At 35.1% G+C, this 26,828-nt stretch overlaps 1 protein-coding gene across 7 annotated transcripts in view; it reads left to right on the top strand.

Moving 5' to 3' along the window:
• The window catches only part of LOC135086485 (calcitonin gene-related peptide type 1 receptor-like), a 134,497-nt gene that overhangs the window by 74,950 nt on the left and 32,719 nt on the right, over positions 1-26,828 (top strand). For all 7 annotated transcript variants that reach the window (XM_063981205.1, XM_063981208.1, XM_063981210.1 and 4 more), the window contains exons 4-5: positions 13,060-13,150; positions 21,549-21,640. In XM_063981205.1, coding sequence (XP_063837275.1) covers positions 13,060-13,150; positions 21,549-21,640 — 183 coding nt within the window. The remainder of the gene's footprint in view (positions 1-13,059; positions 13,151-21,548; positions 21,641-26,828) is intronic.

Raw genomic sequence — 26,828 nt, forward strand, 5'->3', positions numbered from 1 at the left:
TACAAATTTTGTTTAAAAACTTTTTTTATACGGTGAACCGTTTTCGAGATAGAGGGCGGAGAGCGCGCGGTCACTGCATCACTTCAGGTCTACTTAAGCGGTTTAGATTTTTCATACAAAATGATTTTCCCGCTAATTCCTGTGGGAATTTCGGGAATTCCTTGTTGTAACTAAGCTTTGAGTTTACTAAGGTACCTACATGCCAAATTTCAAGCGTCTAACTTCCGTTAAGCGTTTAGATTTTTCATACAAAAGGATTTTCCCGCTAATTCCTGTTCCCGTGGGAATTCCTAAGTATACTATAACCTGCCCAGGTGTATGAAGAATAATTGTACCAAGTTTCGTTAAAATCCGTCTAGTAGTTTTTGTTTCTATAAGGAACATACAGACGGACAGAATTCTGGGTTAGTCCCAACGGCCCCGGTGGATCTGCCCCGTCAACGGGGCGGATGGGAAAAAGTGTTTCAACGACCCCGGTAGTCATAGTCTTAGCGTTCAACGGGGTGGATGGAACACATCAAGTGTCAACCACCCCGGTATATCGTTTAACGGGGCGGATGTATCAAATCAAGTTTCAACCACCCCGGTATATCACTAAACGTGAAAGATGACACAGTTATAAAAGGTTCCACCTCGGTATTGCATACCGAAAATAAAACCTGTTAATAAAATAAAAAAATAATCAGTTTTATTAACAGTCACTGTCTAAAAGTAAGTTTAATTTTCACACAATATAATGGTCATAAACCTATAGATTACGTTTAGAATCACAGATGCGCAATTGCATTAATCAGTCAATATTATAAAAATCTAATAGTCTAATGTGATAAAAAGTCACTCTAAACTTGTTACAAAATATTATTATTTTAGAATCACAGATACGTAGTTACATTAATCAGTTGTTGATTAACAATAAAAGTAAGTTTAACTGTCACAAAATATTATGGTCATAAACTTACTTTTAGAATCACAGATGCACAATTGCATTAATTAGTCAATATTAATAGCACTTTAATAGTCTAATGTGATAAAAAGTAACTCTAAAACTCCTCACTAACAAATTATAACAAGGAAATCTAAAATTGTAACAAAATATTATGATTATTATTTAAGAATCACAGATACGTAGTTACATTAATCAGGTGTTGATTAACAATAGTACTTAAACTACTACTTAAATAAATCATTAATAAGACTCCTGTAAACGATTACACTGCTGAGATGTTGACAGATTTTCTACTTGTTTTATTAATCTGTCAGCATCTCAGCAGTGTAATGGTTTACAGGAGTCTTTACTTTGGCACGACTTTATTATAGAAAAAACAAAGGAATTTTTGGTGCAGTCCTGTTGTCCCCCCTGGCTAGGGGAGACAACAGGACTGGATTTTCAATCAATGATTTGAGGACTGTTGTCCCCCCTGGCAAACATTGAGTATTTAGAAGCCATATATTTTTATAACTTTTAAGATGAACTGAAAATGGAGTATCTGACTGAATGCCATACTTATTGCCAAACTAAATACCTAAACGTATGTCAAATAATAATTAACATTTTGTTAACGAAAAAAATATAAGCAGGTAGTTGGTACCGGTACTATTTCTGACTATTCCAAAATCTGCTTTACTTGCTTTTAAAAAAATCTTAATGAATTTATCCCTACTAAATAATATTAAGTAAATGCGAAAAACTTTATCTGTCTGTCTGTTACGAATTCACGCCTAAACCATTGAACCGATTTTGATATTTGGTAAAGAGATAGTTTTGGGTCCCGGGAAAGGACGTGGGATAGTTTTTATGCCAGTTTTTGAAACAGGAAGGCGTTATTTTTTTCTGTGACAGACAAAATTTTACGCAGACAAAACCGTGGGCAAAAGCTAAGTTAAAGGTATGCTATTCACACGTATAAAAAATATTATCTTCTGTAAAGTTTACTAAAAATCCGTTTAGTAGTTTTTAAATACGTGAAAGAGTATCAAACATCCATACTCACAAACTTTGACATTTATAATATTATTAGATAGGACGCTAAAACTGCATAATTTTAAAAATCATAATATTCAACACTTGCCCAGTGATTCAACTATCGGCCCCGCGACTTCGTATGCGTGGAGTCCGTTTTACCCCCTTATGTGTGGAATTTCGTAAAATCCTATTATATCCTTCGTATTATTTCATATCCTTAAATAAATAGTTAAATAAAATCCGTTCTTGGCAAATGTCTACACTCTATAAGGAACCTACCTGCCAAATTTCAAGTTTGTAGGTGTCAGTATCGATATCGGCACCAACACCTTATTTTTTTCGTTATCAAAATGGTAATTATTATTTAACAAACGGTTATTCAGTTTGGCAATTTGGCATTCAGTCAAGTACTTCCAGTATTTCAAAAATTATGGTATAAAAATATATGGCTTTTAAATCATGTTTGCCAGGGGGGACAACAGTCCTCAAATCATTGATTAAAAATCTAGTCCTGTTGTCTCCCCTAGCCAGGGGGGACAACAGGATTTGGAAATCCTGTTGGCTCCCCCAGGGGGGCCAACCAGGGTGGACAACAGGACTGCACCGAATTTTTGAATGGCCAAATGACAGTAGGACATTTTCTAAAAAGCTTACGATAGTTGTTAATTGATTATCCAATGAAGACCGATTAAAGTACGAATATTAGATTATAGAAGTAATAATCGTATTTTTTACAATTGTATTTTGTGTCAATTTTACAAATAATTCTTTTGTTGTTAATGATTTATTTATTAAGATAATAGTTTAAGCACTAGTGTTAATCAACAACTAATTAATGTAAGTAACTACGTGATTCTAAAGTAATTTCTTTCTTATATTCTGTAATAATTTTAAATGTTTGTTGTTGTTATTATTTGTTAGTAATAGTAGTTTAAGAGTTACTTTTAATTACATTAAAGTGTTTATTGACTGATTAATGTTATTGCGCGTCTGTGATTCTAAAACTAATAATCATAATTTGTTACCGTAATATTTTATGTCAATTTTAGAATACTTTTTTTCGTTATTAATAATTTATTTAAGTAGTAGTTTAAGTACCATATTTTTGTTAACACCTGATTTATGTAACTACGTATCTGTGATTCTTAAATAATAATTATATTTTGTAACAATTTTAGATTTTTTGTTATTATTTGTTAGTGAGGAGTTTTAGAGTTACTTTTTATCACATTGGACTATTAGAGTGCTATTAATATTGACTGATTAATGCAATTGTGCATCTGTGATTCTAAAAGTAATCTTTAAGTTTATGACAATAATATTTTGTGAAAGTTAAACTTACTTTTGTTAATGTTAATCAACAACTGATTAATGTAACTATGTATCTATAATTCTTAATTAATGATATTTTGTAACAATTTTAGTTTGGTACTTTTCAACCGACTTCAAAAAAAGAGGAGGTTCTCAATTCGACCCGTATGTTTTTTTTTTTTTTTTTTTTTTTTTTTTTTTTCTATGTTTGTTACGCGATAACTCCGCCAATTATGAACCGATTTGAACTAATCTTTTTTCGGCGTATAGGTAATACCTCAAGGGTGGTCCCATTTAAATTTAATAATAAAAAAAACAACCCCCAAGGGTGGAAAATTGGGGATGAACTTTTTTATACGCAATATCTCCGCCGATTATAAACCAATTTGAACGATTATTTTTTTGTTAAATAGGTATTATCAAAAGGGTGGTTTCATGCGAATTTGAAGAAAATATTTCACCCCCAAGGGTGGAAAATTGGGGATGAACTTTTTTATACGCAATATCTCCGCCGATTATGAACCAATTTTTTTTGGTCTCAGTGTACTGCCTGCCTTCAGTGGTAACATCAGGGTAATTATTAGTTAACTAAAAAGCAAGAAATAAGTAAAATTTTATAAAAAAAAATAAAACCGACTCCAAAAAACCTACACTAAAACGTAGAAAAATAATTACTAATTACCTACTTATTTATTAGGACGAATTATTAATATTTATGTAGGTATACCATGATTGATACTTTTGGAGTCGGTGCAGGCAAACTTTACATGTTTCATAATCTTGGCACCGACTCCAGAAGTATCAATCATGGTATACCTACATAAATATTAAGAGCCATTTCACAAAAATATTCCGCGCGAATTTAGGTAAAAGCTGTCAACGCAACGTCAAAAGAGTAAAAAGAACGCTGAAATGGACAAAAAAATCTTGAGCCGTGACCGTATTAAGTTATTATTTTTAAGGTAGAATGAGGTATTCAAACTTGATTAATTAATTTAAATTTTTAATAGAGTTTATTAAGTCTTTTATATTTCGATTCATAATGAAACACGAATAGGTATAATATGTAAAATATATATTAAGTACAAAATAAAGACAGTCACATAGTGAAAAATAAATCTGCCCCCTTACAGCTCCATCATCGGACCCTAGATACGAATAATGAAACACGAATAGGTATAATATGTAAAATATATTAAGTACAAAATAAAGACAGTCACATAGTGAAAAAAAAAATCTGCCCCCTTACAGCTCCATCATCGGACCCTGGATACGAAATATTCGTCAAGGCGAATCACACAAGCCCAAACTCCATATGGTTCTATTGTTTTGTTACGGAGGTGGCCATTGCATCTCCTCCAGATCCATTATCAGACAGAGCTAAGAAATAAATAAATAAATATTATTATAAGTAAACAAATAACTAAAATAATTCATCTTACTATCTTACTTTTTACTAGTCTTACTAATATTATAAATACGAAAGTTTGTGTGGATGTCTGGATGTTTGTTACACTTTCACGCAAAAACTACTGAACAGATTTTGATGAAACTTTACAGTACAGTACAGCAGTACTAGGCAGTCTGTGTTCAACTATCACTCGGGTCGGACGTTCCTATCGCAAGACCTGTGGTTCACTCAGTTCCGATACGACTCTAGTGCTGTGTGTAATTATTTTCGTTAATACACTGAGTTTATTAATTTCTACGAGTGGATTTCATTTTGCCTGAGACCTACGCCATGAACCCTGAACCAGAAGACCCTGTCGCCAGCGACAGCGACGCTCATCCATCCCTGGCGTCGACCAGAATAACAATGTATAGGCTATAATTTATGACGATCTGTGACAAACTAAATTTCAAGCGGGTGAAGCCGCGGGCAATACTACATATTTCATACTAGCTTTTTGCCCGCGACTTCTTCTGCGATGAAGTGGAAAATGGTTCTAATAGAATTAAAATATTCTAAGAAAATTAATTTTGTTAAATGATTATATTTTTTGATATAAAATCTACACATCATTATGTTTAAATATTTGAATACTTACAAAATTATGAGATCTTTCTAAAACAAAATTAAAACACTACACTTGCCGCAGATTTCTTTGTAAACAATGTTTTTTTGTTTTTCCTTAAGGTGCTAAAATCACCAGGCTATTGTGTGCGCATACTCTGGAGTATTCCACATACAACTGGTCGTCGGAGAAGCATAGATTTCCATTAAGTCTACTCCCGCTACCATATGGAACTCCGCTAAAACTCGTGAGGGCGCCAACACTTGCTTTTGTATCGAAAATTAGTATGAGCAGCTGCGCACGCGGTTGCCCGTTGCAGGCTCTATGCAACCACACTATTTTAAAACGTGGTCCCTAAGCATGAGATGGGAAACTGCACTCTCTTGAATTCTCTTGAATTTGATGGTGTTAGGGGAATCCTAGGAATGAATACAGACTTTCCAATGGAATCTCCTCATCAATATTGCGAAATTGCGAGTTGCAATGCAATGTTACGTTTTCACTTGTTATTTTATTGTAATCTCACCTTGATTTTTCAAACACGTGTCAAAATAAAAAAAAAAATTTAAATCAAAAGTACTAAGGAATATTTCGTTGATATCAACTTAGAAACAAGCACAGATCACAGAAACTAAAGGGAAATGTGACAAGGGACAAATTGGAACATATTGCTTGTGAAAGCAATGATGACAGTGGCGACGTCATTATGTAAACAGTTTATATTGCTTGCATAGTACTAAAGATTATTCGAACGTTGAATACTGATACCGCAATGGATAATGAGCACATAATTTGATTTCTTTGTGTGTGTGAATTTCTAATACGACACTGAGTTTCGAACTCAGCGCATTACTTAGCATCTCTCTATATTTCTATGGAACCAAGTTATCTCCAAAATAACATTCCACACCTTTTTAACCTAGTCAGGTAATCCCAACTAATATTATAAATGCGAAAGTAACTCTGTCTGTCTGTCTGTCTGTCTGTCTGTCTGTCTGTCTGTCTGTTACGCTTTCCTGCTTAAACCTCGCAACCGATTTTGATGAAATTTGGCATAGAGATAGTTTGAGTCCCGGGAAAGAACATAGGATAGTTTTTATCCCGGTTTTTGAAACAGGGACGCGCGCGATAAAGTTTTTCTGTGACAGACAAAATTCCACGCGGGCGAAGCCGCGGGCGGAAAGCTAGTAATTTTAATAAAATACGAAGCACGTCATCTATCAATAGGATATATGTATATTTTAGAAGTTAATAAATTATGCATAAAATATAAACACTTTAGAAGTTTAGTTAAATCGTAGAATTTCTGAAAAACAAGTACTAAAATCGTACTGAAAAAAAAGTATTAACATGTTATCTAATTTATTTATTGAACGTCGAATTTTATCAAAGATTTTGGACTTAAGTTTTTGAAAATATTTTATAGCCTACATAGAAAAAAATTAGGATTCTAAATCGTGAAAGAAATTTTTTTTCGGAGCCTATTGCCTCCAAACAAACAAACAAACAATTAAATCTTTCCTCTTTTATTAGTATAGATTTAACAACAAAACAAAACGCTTCTTTTTCTTCTTCACGAAACAAAACTCAAAGCGGATAAATAAATAAACAAATCTTTGGACAATTTCACTGCGCCATCTAGTCCAAAAGTAGGCAACCAATATGCTTGTGTTAAGGGTGCTATCATAATGGATATACTTTTTTATAATTTATTTATTAAATTAAATACATGGTACCTACATATTATACATAGTTACACCCAGATCCGTCAAAGAAATTAAAATTCATCATTTCAATTTCTGCTCGGCCGGCCGACTCGAAACAGCCTCTCGGCATAGTATCAAATGTATTTGGTCGCCGTACAAATCACCGCTTTACGACACGAACGCACGTAAACGTCACGGCGGGAAAAATGACACAGGTCCTGCCTTGACGGGCGCTCGCGCCATACTAATCGATGTCGGCTTGCGCATTGTAATTTATACTGATATTCACATCAATATTTTGACAAAGTGGTTACTAATATTTAAACAATAACTGTAGAAATTAATTCTACAATGAATATTCTTTATTTTGGGATACTTTTATTGCAGTTTATGCTGTGTTTTTAAACCAAAAACCACGATCAAAATGTGACGTTAATCTTCAAATTTGCCAAATTATTTTTAGATTTTACTCAATAATGGTAATGAAATTCAAGAATCTATTTCATTAATGGACTACAAGAATATATGTCCGATGATTACTATATATTTTTAAGCTTATTATATGAGCATAAATAATAGATACAGGACTTTGAAAATGAGTCTGCGGCAATTTTTTCGTAAAATGGTTGTGGGAGATGGGGCACTGTGAATTAAGCAAAAGAGTTTTAGTAAATCCGTTTCATTAATGGTCAACAACAAGGATTGACCTATCTTTCGCAGTTATTAAATAATCTCTGGGTGTTGCTTAAGATAGTAATTCATGCTTCCAAAAACTTAGAAATTCGCACGAAAATGTAAAATGGCTCTTAATAATTCGTCCTAATAAATAAGTAGGTAATTAGTAATTATTTTTCTACGTTTTAGTGTAGGTTTTTTGGAGTCGGTTTTATTTTTATTACATTAGACTAATAGTGTGTTATTAATATTGACTGATTAATGCAATTGCGCATCTGTGATTCTTAAATAATAATATTTTGTAACAATTTTAGAGTTACTTTTTATCACATTAGACTCTTAGAGTGTTATTAATATTGACTGATTATTGCAATTGCGCATCTGTGATTCTAAACGTAATCTATATTTTATGACCATAATCTTTTGTGACAATTAAACTTACTTTTATGCTGAAGATTTTTAGTGATTTTAAGTTAGTGACTGTTAAATAAAACTGATTATTATTTACATATTTTTTTATTTTATTAACAGGTTTTATTTTCGGTATGCAATACCGAGGTGGAACCTTTTATAACTGTGTCATCTTTCACGTTTAGTGATATACCGGGGTGGTTGAAACTTGATTTGATACATCCGCCCCGTTAAACGATATACCGGGGTGGTTGACACTTGATGTGTTCCATCCACCCCGTTGAACGCTAAGACTATGACTACCGGGGTCGTTGAAACACTTTTTCCCATCCGCCCCGTTGACGGGGCAGATCCACCGGGGCCGTTGGGACTAACCCAGAATTTCAAATATATTTTCAAAATAACTATCAGGGGGTGATTAGTGATCGATACTGATGCCAAAAATGCAATCAGTAAAATTTTTGTCTGTCTGTCTGTCCGTCTGTATGTTCCTTATAGAAACAAAAACTACTAGACGGATTTTAACGAAACTTGGTACAATTATTCTTCATACACCTGGGCAGGTTATAGTTTACTTAGGAATTCCCACGGGAACAGGAATTAGCGGGAAAATCCTTTTGTATGAAAAACCTAAACCGCTTAAGTTGACCTGAAGTGATGCAGTGACCGCGCGCTCTCCGCCCTCTATCTCGAAAACGGTTCACCGTATAAAAAAAAATTTTAAACAAAATTTGTAGAGAATTTAGTATTCTACAATATTGATAATAAATACAAATAGCAAAAAACCCATAGGAAATGAGATATTTCCAAAAAAAGCGCAAAAAAACCGATTTTTGTGACCTTTGACCTTAAAATTTAATAGTTGCTTACACCCTACCCTTTTGTACCCTTTGCACCACCGGCCTGCACCCACTGGTGGACTGCACCCACACCACTCCCCACTGGTGGTGCAAAGGGTATTTTTAAATCCCTTTTCAACCGACTTCAAAAAAGGAGGAGGTTCTCAATTCGACCCGTATGTTTTTTTTTTTTTTTTTTTTTTTTTTTTTTTTTTTCTATGTTTGTTACGCGATAACTCCGCCAATTATGAACCGATTTGAACAAATCTTTTTTCGGCGTATAGGTAATACCTCAAGGGTGGTCCCATTTAAATTTAATAATAAAAAAACCAACCCCCAAGGGTGGAAAATTGGGGATGAACTTTTTTATACGCAATATCTCCGCCGATTATAAACCAATTTGAACGATTATTTTTTTGTTGAATAGGTATTATCAAAAGGGTGGTTTCATGCGAATTTGAAGAAAATATTTCACCCCCAAGGGTGGAAAATTGGGGATGAACTTTTTTATACGCAATATCTCCGCCGATTATGAACCAATTTTTTTTGGTCTCAGTGTACTGCCTACCTTCAGTGGTAACATCAAGGTAATAATTAGTTAACTAAAAAGCAAGAAATAAGTAAAATTTTATAAAAAAAAATAAAACCGACTCCAAAAAACCTACACTAAAACGTAGAAAAATAATTACTAATTACCTACTTATTTATTAGGACGAATTATTAACATTTATGTAGGTATACCATGATTGATACTTTTGGAGTCGGTGCAGGCAAACTTTACATGTTTCATAATCTTGGCACCGACTCCAGAAGTATCAATCATGGTATACCTACATAAATGTTAATAATTCGTCCTAATAAATAAGTAGGTAATTAGTAATTATTTTTCTACGTTTTAGTGTAGGTTTTTTGGAGTCGGTTTTATTTTTTTTTATAAAATTTTACTTATACACCACCAATAGTGCCGCGCTACCATATTAACTATACCATATTAAACATAATAAAACGATATCTATAATCTATATAATATTAATATTATAAAGTGGAAAGATTTGATTGTTTGTTTGTACTGAATAGGCTCCGAAACTACTGGACAAGCATTCATACCTACATACAACGAATAATGAGTACCAGGTAAAGTACCAGGGCAACATAATCATAAAGGAGCTATATCAAATTCTTCTTGGTTGACCCGAGAAATAAACATGTATCATAAAATAGCTCCTTTGTGGTTATGTTGCCCTGGTACTATTATTTATTCGTTGTATGTAGGCCCACAGGGTATCGTGGTGGGTCTGAAGTCATAGCTGGGCATTAACTCGTTAATCCGTTAATCGTTAATTAACGAAGTTAACATTTATATTAACGGATTAACTTTTAAGTTAACTTTAAAAAATGTTAACGGACTCGTTAACTTCCGTTAAATTATCCTAAGTCCGTTAATCGTTAATCCAGTACCTACATTTTACCAAAAAGATACGTTCTGACAAGTACGTTCGGGCTTCCAGAACTTCCAGAACCCAAAACAACAGATTTTGTAACCAGAAAGAAACGATATAAAAAATGCTATTTTTTTTATTTATTTACAAGCTTATACAGGGTGGAATTTTGTAATGCCACCTGAAGGGAAAGTACACTTAATACTGCAGATAGAACATTTTACTGAAAGAAAACATTCCTTTATTTTTGAAAAGAAAGAGAATTGTATTCATAGATTTTCGAATTTTTTTCGAAATTTCACTACCATACCATACAATTTCTGTACATAATTAAAATTATAAGATTTTATGGATTTCCTTTTATCTGATTTATCAAGTTTGTTAGACAGATTTCATCCTTATACTTGACCCTAACGATCGATGCAATAATAATAAATCGATTGTCGGCCGTTTGGTGTAGTGGTTCGAAACGAACTACTATTCCAGAGGTAGCGGGTTCGATTCCCGCACAGTACAAACATTTGTGTGCATGAACATATTTGTTTGTATTGGACTGGGTGTTTTCTATCTATAATAAAAGTATGTATTTACAAAAAAAAAGTATTTAAGTAATGTTTATATTTAACTTTTATTTTACTTTTTTGTAAATATTGTATTTTTTTTGTATATAGTATAGTTTAAGTTTGTAAATTACCTGTACTTTAATTTGTTGTTCTGAATAACTGTCACTTAAAAAAATTATATCCGTTGCCTAGTACCCATAGTACAAGCTTTGCTTAGTTTGATTGGGACTAGAAGCGCAGTGTAAAATGTCCAAGGATAATTATTTATTATTATTATAAAAATGCAGGGTGTAATTTTTAACAGATTTTAGTAGGTTCGACGATTCCCGGGTGTGGCAAATATTTTTTGGAAATCTTTGAATGCAGTTCTATTTGTTTTCAAAAATAAAGGAATGTTTTCTTTGAGATTTTTTTTCTATCTACAATATTAAGAGTACTCTCCCTCCAGGTGGCATTACAAAATTCTACCCTGACTGTAGGTATATTGACTTCACTTGTTAGTATGTGTGGGATAAATCTTGCAACTGAATTTAAGACCGGTTCTCCTCAACCGATTGAGCTGCAATTTGGTATACTTATGTAAGTAGGGATGAAAATGCAATGTTGTGGTATCATTGAGCTGGTCTAATGATGGATTCAGGAGGCGGCCATAGGAACTCCTAAAAGAAACGGCGGAATCGCTTCGAATTTGGGTTTCTTGGATTTGTCTTTTCGAGCACATTGGTGCTAAATTGTATTGTAATTGAACCAAGGCTCTGAGATTGAGATACTATAGATAGACTAAGAGCTGGTGAACGCCAGACCAACGTCATTTTATAAAAGCTGAAAGTTTGTCAGCGTATGCTTCCAATATAGGTTAGAATGTTGGCGGATTATGAAGTTTGGGTCATCGTGGCTTTGGCAGCTATCCTAAAAAAACTGTCTGGCAAGGAGTTGGGGAACTGTCAAAACTGTCTGGCTAAAAAGTGGAATAAATTCCATGCGCGATACAAGTTTTCTAAATTATTTGAACCTTGCATACAATTATTTTTTTCGTTTTATTAAAATGTGTTAACGGATTAACGATTAACGTTAACTTGCGTTAAATCTTGCTAAATGTAACGTTTTAACGTTTAACGAAGTTAATTTTTTTATTAACGGTTTAACGATTAACGATGTTAACTATTTGATTAACGGTGCCCAGCTATGTCTGAAGTGAAATGTTTATAGGCACGTGTTAAATTTTTCATATTATTTTATTCTTAAGTCATTCAAGTAGGTATTTGTGTCTTGTAGTCATCATCTCTCATGTTGAGGAAGTGATGATGAAAGGTAAACAACTCCTAAACGCTGTTCCATGTATACAGCCAAGCCTCACACATCATGTTATTAGGCTAAACACAAATCTATAAAAAACAAAACTGCTGAACATGACGCTTCAATTTCCCGCCAAGAATTCCCCTCGAAGTTTCAATGCATTTATTGCACTGCAATAAATAAATTAAAACTTTTAGGTAGGTTTTGATTTATTTATAACAATTAAATTATTAAGTATTTTACAGTCTACTACTAGTTTTACCGTCGATGGTAGGACATCACTATTTGTTGGTGGTGCAAGAGGGATTTAAAAATACCCTTTGCACCACCAGTGGTGCAGGCCGGTGGTGCAAAGGGTACAAAAGGCACCCTACCATATGTAGGTTTTGAGACAACTTTTAGGGTGTCAATATACAAGTATTTACAGACTTACAGCTGGGTATCTCTAATTCCGAGATTCTTACCGACTATAAGGCGGGGGTGACACTGAGGCGACGAGACGGCCGCGGCGCGGCGCGTGCGGTGATCTGCGCTCCGCCTCCCGCACCCCGCTGCCCGCCCAATGGCAATGGGTCATTTATTGTATTTGCAGAAAAAAGTTATTTTTTTATAAATAAAATAATGCTCTTAAAAAATCTATACCTATACGATTAAAGCAAATAAAGTGTTACTGAACCTGGAAAAAAATCAATAATTACAATTTAATGCTAACAATTATTTCAATGTAGGTACTCGTTCAGTTAACTCAGTCCATTTTTAAAACAATACGGGTATAATACAGTATAATAAAGTAACCAACCAGCCTCTGATTGTATTTACTTTCTAACTGAAATTGTTTCAGATGCCTGGAAAACGGTACCTGGTTCTTACACCCTGAAGGGAACAAACCCTGGACCAACTATACGACCTGCATTGACGTGGAAGACTTAAATGTAAGTTTAAGTATTAATTTACTAACTATAGTTGTTCAGACAGGGGTCTAGGTAGGGACCTAGACATAGTGCAGCCAGCGTCAAATAGTTCGTGACACCCAAAGTAGGTAGCCAAAAAGTTCGCAACACGTGTTTGTTACAATGAGGGTTTTCGCGAATGAAAAATCCGCCAGATGGCAATACGTAAACGCGAGATCCAAATGCTGCATGATTGGTTATTTTTGACATGACATTGACAGATATGTTAAAATCCACCAATCACGCAGCAGTCAGACCCCACATCCACGTCTCGCCATCTAGCGGATCTTTCCTTCGCGAAAACTTAGGTTTTTGTCAACTTTTTGGTCACTTTGGGTGTCATGAACTATTTGTACAATCGGCAGGACATCAGACTTATACATTTTTGTTGTAAAGTAGCACCTATGACAACTACTTAAGAGTGTTTAGCTGGACGTGCTGTTGTCTGCTCAAATAGTAGCCAACTTTCGCAATCTTTTCTCGAGGCGAATTATTTACGTTAAAAAAGAGTACAAGCGAAGTGATAACGGAATAAAACTTTGTAATTACGAAAGTTATATGAAAATTATTATGTAAATGTTCATTTACTGACATTTTAGCTTTCAATATTTTCACTATGGATGGTTCAACGCCGGTATTCACAAATGATGCTTGCTTAAGTGAAGCAGCAAATCGAACGCACAGCGTTGATTAGAGCTCTGTGATTGTTTCGTGTGTGACCCTGTGCGTCCCTCAATGCGTGCGTGTCTCAATGTCACACACAGCTGACATTTCACGTCAAAATCAAACGTTTTTTTCTCTCCGTTGGAAAAACTGTAAAAGGTTTTTGTTTTATAGTCCAGTAGAATTAGCTTTTAAATCGGAAATAATTCCTACAAAAGATTTTATTGTTTTAATGGCTTCATTGGTTGCTCATTAAGACTCTCCTAAGTTTTCGACTTCGACGGAGTTGTGCTTAAGTGGTGGGGGCCCCCGAAAGGGGCATTTTTTCGGTTTTCCGGTTATACCGCGTAAAGGACTTACCCTATCAAAAAGTGGTCTTCATGACGGTTGAAGGGCACTTAATCCTGCATTGAATAAGACCAAATTCATATGTTTTGGACAAACCGTTCTCGCGCTAAAGTTCGGCAAAGTAGAAAATATACGTATAATTAATGACCCTCTCCATGTCCAATGGTTTGTTACCCACAGGCTTCCAAGTCTTGAAAAGGGCCATCTCAACCAGTGTAACCCTTTCAAGGCTTACGAGCTTGATGCGCCTATCCTTGTTCGTCCCAGCCGTTCCTTAACTGCGGTTGCTGCACCTCTTCCTGGCACTCACCTGAACGACTCTGTGTTACCTACTGTGGCTGCCCCTCTTCCTTGTATCCTCCTGCATGACTACGTTGCCTAGCCGTATGCCTGGTCTAAGGTTCGACGCCAAAAATCAACAACATGAAGTTCATATTAAAACGCTGAAGAGTTTTTTGTTTGTTTGTTTGAACGCGCTAATCTTAAGAATTACTAGTTTGATTGAAATCATTATTTTTGTGTTGAATAGCTCATACATTGAGGAAGGCTATAGGATATATACAATCGCTCTACGACAAATAGACGCGAAGCAGTAAAGAAAAATGTTGCAAGCACGGATAATAGTATTTAAACTATTTTCACGCGTACGAAGTTGATTTTGTGGCGTCGAACCTTGGACCAGGCATATGGCTAAGCAATGCAATCGTACAGGAAGGTACAAGGAAGAGGGGCAGCCACATTAGGTAACACAGAGTCGTTCAGGAGAGTGCCAGGAAGAGGTGCAGCAACCGCAGTTAAGGAACGGCTGGGACGAACAAGGATAAGCGAATCAAACTCGTGAGCCTTGTTAGGGTTACACTGGTTAAGGCGACCCTTTACAAGGCTTGGAAGCATGTGGGTAACAAGCCATTGGACGTGGAGAGGGTCATTAATTATACGTATATTTTCTACTTTGCCGAACTTTAGCGCGAGAACGGTTTGTCCAAAACATATGAATTTGGTCTTATTCAATGCAGGATTAAGTGCCCTTTAACCGTCACGAAGACCACTTTTCGATAGGGTAAGTCCTTTACGCGGTATAACCGGAAAACCGAAAAAACGCCCCTTTCGGGGGCCCCCACCACTTAAGCACAACTCCGTCGAAGTCGAAAACTTAGGAGAGTCTTAATGGGCAACCAATGAAGCCATTAAAGCAAAAAAATCTTTTGTAGGAATTATTTCCGATTTAATCAATTTTTGTGTTTAATTCTACTGGCCTATTAGTATAAGACAAATTCTGTGCGTGTTATAGGGAGTCCATACAGACTAGTTTAGATTGACGAAGGTAAGTTAATGTATCTTTTAACTAGATGTGATTTTCTTGGTTATTTGTTAATTTAGTTAGATTTTGAATTTGGAACCCTATAGGTGCGGATAGTATGGAACCGGGTTCCAAATTACCCGCAATGTATTCAATACCAGAACCTCAACCAGGCCCTAGTGGACAAACAAATCAAACTACCCTGCAAGCGATTGATAGCAATCCTGTTGTTCTCCCTGAAGATATTTTACCGGTTCCAACACCAAAGAACAAAAAATCTACCAGAGGCCGCAAGTCGTCTGCCGCTACTTTGCTGACTGGATCTCCCTACAAACACCAACTTGAGGAGTCAATCAAATCTATAGCGCAGAGAGGAAAAGGTCGAGGAAGAGCTCGGGGACGTAGTGGAAGGCAGGGTATGCCAAACCCTTCTAGACCTCGCTCGAACAGGCGGGAATCTTCCTCTTCGGATACTACGATGTCATCTGTTTCTTCAGGTAAAACTGCGGTGGCAGAAAATTATACCACACAAGCTCAGCCCACATGCCACGATGATTATTGTATTTTTTGTTCAGAATGTTTCTCAAATAATCAACAGGGTGAAATTTGGATTCAGTGCCAATCTTGTGAGTTGTGGGCACATACTATTGATTGCTCAGGATGCGAAAAAGAATATTATATTTGTGATTTTTGTAAATAAATTTGTTTCATACTTGTAATTTGGAACCCGGGTTCCGTAATACCCGCACCAAAACTCAAAACACGTTTTTTTCATTTAGTCAATAAAGGTAATTATTTCCTATAACGAGTTGTTTTATTTTGTTAATCGTTCCTAATATAATAGCTAATAAGTTTTGAAGTATACAAAGCCACTTTTCAAGATGATTAGTCAAATAGTTTTATTTAAATATTCAAAAAACAAAGTAGGGTTCCAAATTACCACCCCTTCCTCTAGATGTTTAGATTTAAGAATATTACCTAAAGAAGACAAGTGGTTATCTATGGCTTCGTCCACATTAATGTCAGCTACCGCTAAAATTCATCTGTTATCTGCTTTGCTCAGGAAGCAAGTCGATCATTAGCTTCGAACTCCCTTATTCTTTATTCTGATTAATTTCGTTGCGGGTAGGTAGATCTGGGTTACAGGAGTAATGCGAACTAGGGTAAAAAATAGTCATGTCATGGCGAAAAATATGTTACAGCAACATGTTAAAGCAAATCTACCTGAAAAAATTTTGAATGAATTGGAGAATCCTACTATACCTTTAACTAGGTAAATCTATGTAGTGTGTCATAATAATAATAATATTTCAGCAATTACTTAATCTAAATATATAACTCAAAAGTGACTGACTGACTGACATAGTGATCTATCAACGCACAGCCCAAACCACTGGACGGATCGGGCTGAAATTCGGCATGCAGGTAGATGTTATGACTTAGGCATCCGCTAAGAAAGGATTTTACGAAACTCCACCCCTGAGGGGGTAAAAAGGGATCCACGCGTACGAAGTCGCGGGCGGCCGCTAGTTAAATATAACACTTCTAGGCTAGGACTGACTTTTCCCTCAAGATAAATTTTAACAACTTAGTTACTAATCAAAACTTAAAAAAGTTTATTCTATTTTACTCACAATGTAAGTACGGAACCCATTTCGTAGAGTAAATACTTCCACCATGGATGGAATCTTGGCAGCAAACTTGACAATTTAACTAACCCCTCCTAAGGCCCGGTTTCCACCAAGTCGGAGCGATTCTGTACATCTCATTCAATCTGAATGACATCTGATTGGTTGTTCAAAATATTTCTCCGCTCCGCTAACCGGGCCTAATGCAAATCTCAACGCAAATTATAAAAATAAACATATTTTTACAACTAGCACAAACTTAAGTTAAAATATGAAATAAATAAATATAATACAATAGAATACAATTTATTTGAATTAAAAGTGGTAGGTACGAGAGATGGATACTGTTATATGTATTTTCAAAAATTTAGGTGTATTTCTTATCATCAGTAAATTGATGGATTAAAAAGGTTTACAAAATATACTGCCTCGATACATTCCTGTATGAAAATATTTGAAGAATGAATGCTGCCGCTAAATAAATACTATGCGAAAACATGGCACTAAAAAGGGAAGTAAATGGTAAATCGGGAATGCTTTTTTAATGGTGCCAGCATTGATAAAACAAAAATCTGACGTTCAACTTTTTATTCGAGTCACATTTTATTGCAATATTCGCGGTGCCGCCTGTTTATTTTTCATATTTATTCATAACTAGCTGACCCGGCGAACTTTGTTCCGCCTTAATGGCAATAAATAAGCAGACTTTTTTTTAAATTTCGAACGGGATAAAAAGTACCCTATGTCCTTCTCCTGGCTCTAAACTACCTCCCTGACAATTTTCAGCTAAATCGGTTCAGCCGTTCTTGAGTTATAAGTGGAGTAACTAACACGACTTTCTTTTATATATATAGATATCCACGTTAGCCTTTTTTTCTTGTAATTTATTCCTTTAATTTGCGGTTTAAAACAAACTGTTCTGTGTAATGATCAATGCTCATATACTTTTAACTATATACATTTAAAACAAGTCTACTTTGAGAATCTAAATGTTAAATCAGTTCATTTTCTTAAATGAAGGCCTGTTGGTAATTTCTTTATATCTTTTAAAAATTAATAATTATGCTTTTTAGATAGGACTCTACAATTTATCAGTAAAGTCTTATTTCATTATCTTCTTCATCTTTTAGCTAACCCTTTTCCACTATAGTTGAATTCAACTCTGGATTGTTATCCTGAAAATTATTGAGGGAGGGGAGGAACTAATCCACTCTGAGGCTCCCGGAAAGGATTTGCGATAGATCCACCATACTGTGTGATTAGATGGGAAGTGCATGCTTGTGGCTCGAAAAAGTTGGGTGGCATAGTGAGATAAAGCTTGATGGATTACTTACTTACTTATCCAGTAAAAATAAGGAACTATATGCCTATAAAAAGAACAGCGCAACGCACAGTATGTTATGAGACTGTATAATCTGACATTTTCATTTATTTGATGAACCGTATAGAGCTCAGTTATACAAACATGATAGTAAAACTCCCGTTTGAAAATTCCAAGTAGTTTTCGCGGTATAAAAATTCAAAGTTACCTATTTTTTTACTTCAAAATTATGCAAAAATATTCTCACTCGTTAACTAATAACATTTAATTTAGAATTGTTATAATACTTCATAGAGCTCTTAAAACTACACGTAATAAGCGTATTAAGTGCTTCGTAAACGCATTCAGTTAATTAGGAAAAATGATTTTAGTGATTTTTGTTTTTATTTTTTTTCTCAATTATACCTTAATATATGCAAACATTTTTAATTGCAAGATATAGTCTGATATTTAATCTAATTGTATCAAAAAAATCAGCTTTAAATTCCGTGACATATTTGAGGAAAATCAAATTGAAAATATGCGCCATATAGAATTGTAAATTTCCCATCACTTTTTAATAGCAATATTTCTTTTGGATGTTTAAATATCATCAGCTCGATTGTACCAAATTATTGTATTGACATTCGATTTACATAGGTTTCAAATCGATGAGAAAATTATTAAAGGTAGGCTAAATTCGACTTCCTACATTTGTTTACATACTTTTTTAGTTAGTTACTTACATACAACTTAAGTTAATATAAGAGTGTTAAAAAAGAAAAAAGACTCGACATGAGAACCTCCTCCTTTTTTTTAAGTCGGTTGAAAACAATGTGAATGTGACTTTTTAGAACCTTCAACACTATGCACATAACAGGCGGGATTTGAAACTTTTTAGACATGAATTATTCCTTCCAAAATTGTCGACCCTAGACGCGTAAAATTTTTATTAAGACGTTTTATGTTTTTTCTCAAATATATCACTGAGTTTAAAGCTGATTTTATTAATACAATTAGATTAAATATCAGACTATATCTTGCAATTAAAAATGTTTGCATATATTAAGGTATAATTGAGAAAAAAAAAAACAAAAATCACTAAAATCATTTTTCCTAATTAACTGAATGCGTTTACGAAGCACTTAATACGCTTATTACGTGTAGTTTTAAGAGCTCTATGAAGTATTATAACAATTCTGAATTAAATGTTATTAGTTAACGAGTGAGAATATTTTTGCATAATTTTGAAGTAAAAAAATAGGTAATTTTGAATTTTTATACCGCGAAAACTACGTGGAATTTTCAAATGGGAGTTTTACTATCATGTTTGTATAACTGAGCTCTATACGTTTCATCAAATCAATGAGAATGTCCGTTTATACAGTCCCATAACACACTGTGCAACGGACTAAACATTTTGATCGCAAAAAAGTAAGTACTTATTACAAATTGATTAAATGCCTTAAAGTTTAACTCGAATGCATTTAATTGAGCATTTACACAATGCCTTCATGATATCATTATTGAGGAAAATTCTAGGTTTAACATTTGGAAATACCTACCTGCCAGCCTTGAAATATTATACTTTCACATTCATTGAGGTTAAAAAATGCCAATCTTAGTCTACACTAATATTATAAAGAGGAAAACTTTGTTTGTTTGGTTGTAATGAATAGGCTCAAACATTACTGGACCGTTTTTAAAAATTCTTTCACCATTCGAAAGCTACATTATCCACGAGTAACATAGGCTAAATTTTTATTTGGAAAAAATAGGGTTCAGTGGTCCACGCGCGCAAAGCCGCGGGCGGAAAGCTAGTAATTTATAAACAAAGAGAATGGCAAATGTTGGGGTCGTATAATATGTGATAGAAAATATATCAGGTACCTACTATTTAAACACAATATTAATTAATTCAAAAAGTTTAAAATAAATAAGAAAAGCAAAATTAAATATCAATCTCTTAAAAATTTTCATCGAATATATCCAGAACATACCACAGTTCTACGCTGCGACAAATTCACTCTATTATAGACTGACCTTTTCGTGCATCCCGCGGGAATGTGTGTTTTTCTGGGATGAAAACTACCTACAATAGTAGTACAGAATATTTTCAATTTGTGTATTTTATCATAATCTCAAATATTGTTTCTAGGATACATGAAATCAAACAAAGCTTAAAAATATCCAACTCTCTACACAACATTTTTTCAGAAACAAAGAACATTGCTTTAAAAATATCAATCGTTATTCCTATTTTCATAATAACACAAATCTATATTTGGTAACCTGACAATCACTTACGAGTAATTTTAGTCTGAAGGACTTACTAGGTACTTCTAATAAACATAAAAAGAGTGAGAAAACCAATTAGACTGATTAGCAAATAACTCTTTCAGTCTATTCAAGTCCTCGTGACAAGGAGAGCCAAAGTAATATTTATGAGAGGCAAGTTTTAACGTTGGGGTAACAAGCTGGCTTATGGGCGAAACTACACTTAAACTAGTTTATCACGCTCTACCACTTCACTTAAGATATTACAAAGATCAACCCAACGAAGAAGGTAGATGGATAACTTCAGAACTTGAGTGAACAGCATCGCGTTTACTTCCAGGATTATACTCTAGTGTAAAACACTTAACGTCAGTTACAACGTTTGTAAACTGATGAGTGTTATAAAAAGACGAACCAAACATAGGATAGGACCTAAAGAGAGGGAGGAAATTATACCAACAATTAGTAAATTAGGGTTTGTTTTTCGCTCAAATTCGAGTATTTGTTCTTAAACGACTTATCCCATTGCCATTATTAGAGCGGTTACACGCTGCATCCGATTCGAATCCGAAAGTTCCGGTCCTAAGTACTTATCTACAAATAGTATATTTTATGAATAGAGTACTCTCAAATTCTCAATTTGGATCGGACGCAGTCAGAATACGAGGTGAACTGTGTTTGAGTTCTTCATTATTTGGTCCTTATTTAGATAAAAAGTTGGAATGGTGCAAATAAAATATATCCTGTATCTATAAAATGTAATGCAGAAGAAGTCAAAAGGCTAGTTGACACTTAAAAGGTCTCATTAATGAATCCTGAAAACATTTGAAGAACAGTTTATTACTTACGTATCGATTGTTTCAGTTCCGGAGCGTGGTAAACAACATCTACGTGGTCGGCTACGTGATCTCAGTGGCGGCCCTGCTCATCTCAGTTGCAATTTTCCTCTATTTTCGGTAAGTTTTTCCTGTTATTTTTACGAGCTTTTATTTATTTACACCTGTTCCGGGACTTCCGGGGTCTGGACGTGTAATCTGCGCTATCTAGTCCCAAACTAAGTAAAGCTTGTACTATGGGTAATAGGCAACGAATTTTCACATACTGAAATACATTTTCACGTAGAAGAAACCCAGACAAAATACAAACAGATATGTGTGTGCTGTACGGGGATCGAACCCTACGAATTGTAGTCCAGTACGCGAACCACTAGGCCAAGCAACCGGCGGCGACGAATATCACCCCTTCATGTACAAGGGGCTAGCCCCTTACATCAAACGTCTTCACTAGTGACTGCGTAAAAAACTAACAATTGAGAATGTTAATGTTACTAGGTATGCAAAATCACTTGAAACCTATGTTACAGTTAAGCTTTTACATATACAAATACATTTGTTTTTATTTCATTCAAAAATACCAAGTAGTTATGATTTTATAGGCATTCAAAGTTCGCTTAAATATCGAGACCCGCCGACGGTCACGTGACCCCGCGTGACGTACATTCACAGTGGCCGCTCACTAGAAAACGGATATAAACATACTTAAATACATTTTTTTTTGTAAATACATACTTATTATACATATTAACACCCAGACCCATCACAGAAATTAAAATTGAACCAAACCCAAACTTGATGCGATTGTGTCGTTTTATTGCGAATTACCTTCCAGCTCCATCATCAGACCCTGATTACTATATAGAATTAAAGTACTCATCAATACAAAACTAACGAGCCCAAACTCGATGGATTTAAGTCGTTTTATTATAGAGTTCCTATGGCCACCTTCCAGCTCCATCATCAGATCAGCTCTATGTCATCATAATATTGCATGGTCATCCAAATCGCATGTGTATGCGAAATTTCAGCTTAATCGGTTGCCTGGAAGTGGGTCTTAATTCAGCTTGCAAGATTCCACCCATACAAATATGAGCCAGTCACTGTAATATGACGTCACGCGCATAAAATGGCGGGCTGGCCGCCGCCCACACTTTTAAAATTCAATATCTTGGAAACTAATTGACGTATCGAAATAATTCTTTCACGTGCATTTTTTATTTTTAACAGATAATACAGAAAGCTAAAAAACAAAATTAGTGAACATTCTTCATTGCCTATTAGACATCGAATGCGTTTGATGTAAACTCACACTACGCCCCCCGGCTCGGTAGCTCAGAAGTAAACCCATCCGCAATGTGTTAAATTGCGCGAAGAGGTCGGAGGTTCGAGTTCTTCACGAGTCCTTTTCTTTTTATAAAAGACTAGCTGACCCGGCGAACTTTGTTCCGCCTTAATGGCAATAAATAAGCAGACATTTTTTTAATTCGAACGAGATAAAAAGTATCCTATGTCCTTCTCCTGGCTCTAAACTACCTCCCTGACAATTTTCAGCTAAATCGGTTCAGCCGTTCTTGAGTTATAAGTGGAGTAACTAACACGACTTTCTTTTATATATATAGAATATCTGTTTAGCATTTTATTTTCTATGGATTTTGTGAGTATCTACTATTTGATATAGTTTGATATACTAGTAACTATTATTTGATTCTAATTAACACCCAGACAGATACATTATTCTTGCACACGTTTACATTGTACGGGGATCAAACCACAAGCAACAAGGAAACGTCTGATTGAACTATGTCATATATTTACTCGTACAAAGGCACGTAAAGCCTTACAATCTGAATAAACAAAAGAAGTTGACTGTGTATGTAAACCGAATAGTTAGAAGTTATAAAGCGTTTCTTTTGGCAAGTTCTGGCCATTAAATCTATATAATTTATCTATTTCTGAAATTCTGCAGCTAAGGTGATAACAGACAAAGTTCATTTTCAAATATAACTCAACCACAACTTTCTATTATTTGGGCTCCTTATTTTAGTTATCCGCACAATTTATTATAAACCATAGTAATATTTCATATCTCCCTAATCGTTTGATGTAGGCATAAACTGACTGCTGCATGATCCGGATGCGAGTGAATCACTCAAATATTAAATAAAACACATTTGTTTATTCAGTCATCTACTACATCATCAAACCTATGGAAGTTGATAAATAAAGAGCAAAATGAGAGTTTGTGATGTGTGATGAATAAAAAAAAAGTTGTAATAATACAATATACTTATAGTAGCTAGCTAGCAATATTGTATTATTGCAACTTTTTTTAACCTATGTTTAAGACTAACAAAGGATCCTTGGAAATAGGATTTGTGGCGCCGTTAAACGTGATGTGTATTATAAATCAGGTATTTATCAGTTTTTCATAAATTATAGGCATTGGCAACTTCTGTTTAAGCTGCCGTCAGAATAAATAGCCAAGCTTCACAAGACCAAAGTTATTAGGTCTAAAGGTTCAGCTAAAGCTTAGGTCTAAACGCGATCAGCCTGCGTGCGCGATGGCGATGGCGATCAATGCGTTTAAGTCAGATCGCCATCACCATTGCCATCGTGCCCGCCGGCTGCACGCGATGGTTTAGCTAAACCTTAATGCGGTAAGGCCAGCGCGCTTAGTAGGTAGGTAGAGATCTAATACATTGAGCTGTTCCACCTGTGACATTGACAGGGGGTGCCAACGTCAATACCGGATCGCTGCTTCCGATTTTTTCCATATTGGAAAGTATAGTAGAACGATGGTGGCGCCCCTCTGTCAATGAGTTTGGTGGGACAGTTCAGTGTAGGTCACCTATACATACCTACTTACATTCAGCGTCATGACATTACATGACACTGGTGAAACCGAAAGTGGCCAAAGCCAAAAAGTTGAAACCACACGTCTTAGTTACAATATACTGAATATTGGATTATGGCAATATTGTAACTAAGACGTGTCACCTACATCCTGACACACACCTGGCAGATGTTTGAAGTGATGCGCTTTCGATAATAGATTTATAATATGGGTACAAAGATACATAATTTTTACACCACCTTCGTTGCCACCTTGAAAATGCTTCGTTGTGCGATAAAGTAAGTAATTATAACCCCGCCTCCCTCCAGTGGGTCACTGCATGGACCGCTAATGAGATTTGAGACCGGAAAATTCGTTTGAAATGTCTACCGCGGCCAACTCGAACACTAAAAAGAAAATAATTGGAACAAGTCGTTTATGATACAACAATAATACGTCGTCTACGGAATTTCACGAGTACCCATGGTAGTGGGTAAATATGTATGACAATGGGTAGGTGTAGATAGAACCACTCTGCTATAATCTATTAAGAAACTATCAACACCAGACAAATGTAAAATACAGTTTCTATCTCGACAAGTACTCGTAGGTACCTGCTCTACTTTTCACAAAAGGCAAGATTAGTAGAGCCTTCTCCTCTGGGGCAAACCGTCTTCTTCTGAGACAGAGCGTCTCGAGCGAGCATAAACCCTCACTGCACTCAAAACTCATCTCAAATCCTCTACTCAGAAGCCAACTCTTAAGTTTCGCGCTACAGTGGGGTTTAACTATTGAATTCATCATTAGCCCGTGTGATTGCTGAGATGCGGATTAAGCTGCACAATATATACTCAACATCAAATAAACCGCACCTTCCGCGACGCGAACTTTAACGATTTTCTTCCGACACAATCCTGGTGCCACAACAATATTGGTGTTATTTGAAAGCACAATAAATATCCTTAAAGAAAAACACATTTAATTTCTTAACAAATGATTAACATATACCATAAATGTGACTTGAAAAAATACCTCACTTTGGGCCCACCTATGGGATCAATTAGACTAATTTTTATTGTTATAAAACCAAATAATGATCTCACGTGTCCTCTTTAACAGATGGATAGCGATTAATCCTAACTTAACAGTTTTATAGCCATAAAAGTTGGCTCAAGCGTAACTACCTATTTTTTGAAGAAGTGACTCTGGATCCTTCTAAAGACACATTTTTGGAGTAAAAACCTTTCCTTTAATGAAATGAAGGTTAGAACTAGGCTTTTAAATGGTGCCAATATTGGTGGGAAGTGGGGATGCATACGTTTGAAAATGCTTGTCGCGGGAAGTGCGATTTATTTGATGTCGAGGTAGTTTAAAGTATGTATGATTTTCCGACCCGTTAAGATGCATATATGTATGTAGATTTTCTCTAAAACATATATTCTCACGTTGTTTTGTCAGTATTTGATGACTGCATGCAACTATGCAGTTATGTCTTAGAATAGTCGTAAGAGCTTCAGCAAACCCCAAGGATTTTCTGTGTTACTTTACTTTACAATATTAACAAGGCAACACCTGACTATGCGCCATTTACGCTCAAAATGTACAATGCAGATTTTATTTATAATCACGAGTCTCGGGGATACTCAGGATACGCTTTACACACAGTCATACGACACACGTTAGAATAATGAATTATCTGCTATCATATTTACCGACACAAAATCCCTGTTTATTGTCTATTTCGATACAATTAACAAGCAACATGTCACGGTTATAAGACAACTTTCTCTACAGATGTACAAATGCATGACAGCAATTGAGGAAAGTCGGTAAATTGGCCTACTTCGGAACTGTCCTTGTCTCGCATTACTAAAGAAATTAGATAGGATGGAATTTTCATCTGAAATTGGACAACCTTTTCCTGGTCCGTTTATATTAAAGCAATGCAATCAAACGTGGCGTGAATATACAATTACCTATTTGCCTTTACCTTGAAATCATAAAATAAATAAGTAGGTATTGCTTATTACAATAATAAGATTTAGACAAATATATTGTGAAAAGATGTATTTTATTTAAACCTGCACCGCATTCAGAGCTTTCTGCATGACTCAGACTGACTGACGAAGAATGTTTTTAGCATTAAGTCCTCCAATTGTACATTACATTTGTGTGATTGTGTAAATATAAGTTTTAAATAAAATATACGAAAGGGAATTCAACAATTAAAAATACCTCTTAAGTAACCGGCATACGTATCGGTTGCTAAGACACAGCCTCTATTCGAGGTCACGTATGCTCCATCATTTACTCGTATAGGTTCTAGAGCACATGTGACTATCCCATTATCATTTGTTTATCGTTTGGGTTTATCGATTTCCTCGGGTCTATATCGGAGAGCTAATTTCGTTTCCATTCGGATCATTGAGAGAAATTCACAGAAGCGTACTTACTCGAGCGATTTTCGATTAATGG

The sequence above is a fragment of the Ostrinia nubilalis genome, chromosome Z (genome assembly GCF_963855985.1).
Source record: "Ostrinia nubilalis chromosome Z, ilOstNubi1.1, whole genome shotgun sequence".
Lineage (NCBI taxonomy): Eukaryota > Metazoa > Arthropoda > Insecta > Lepidoptera > Crambidae > Ostrinia > Ostrinia nubilalis.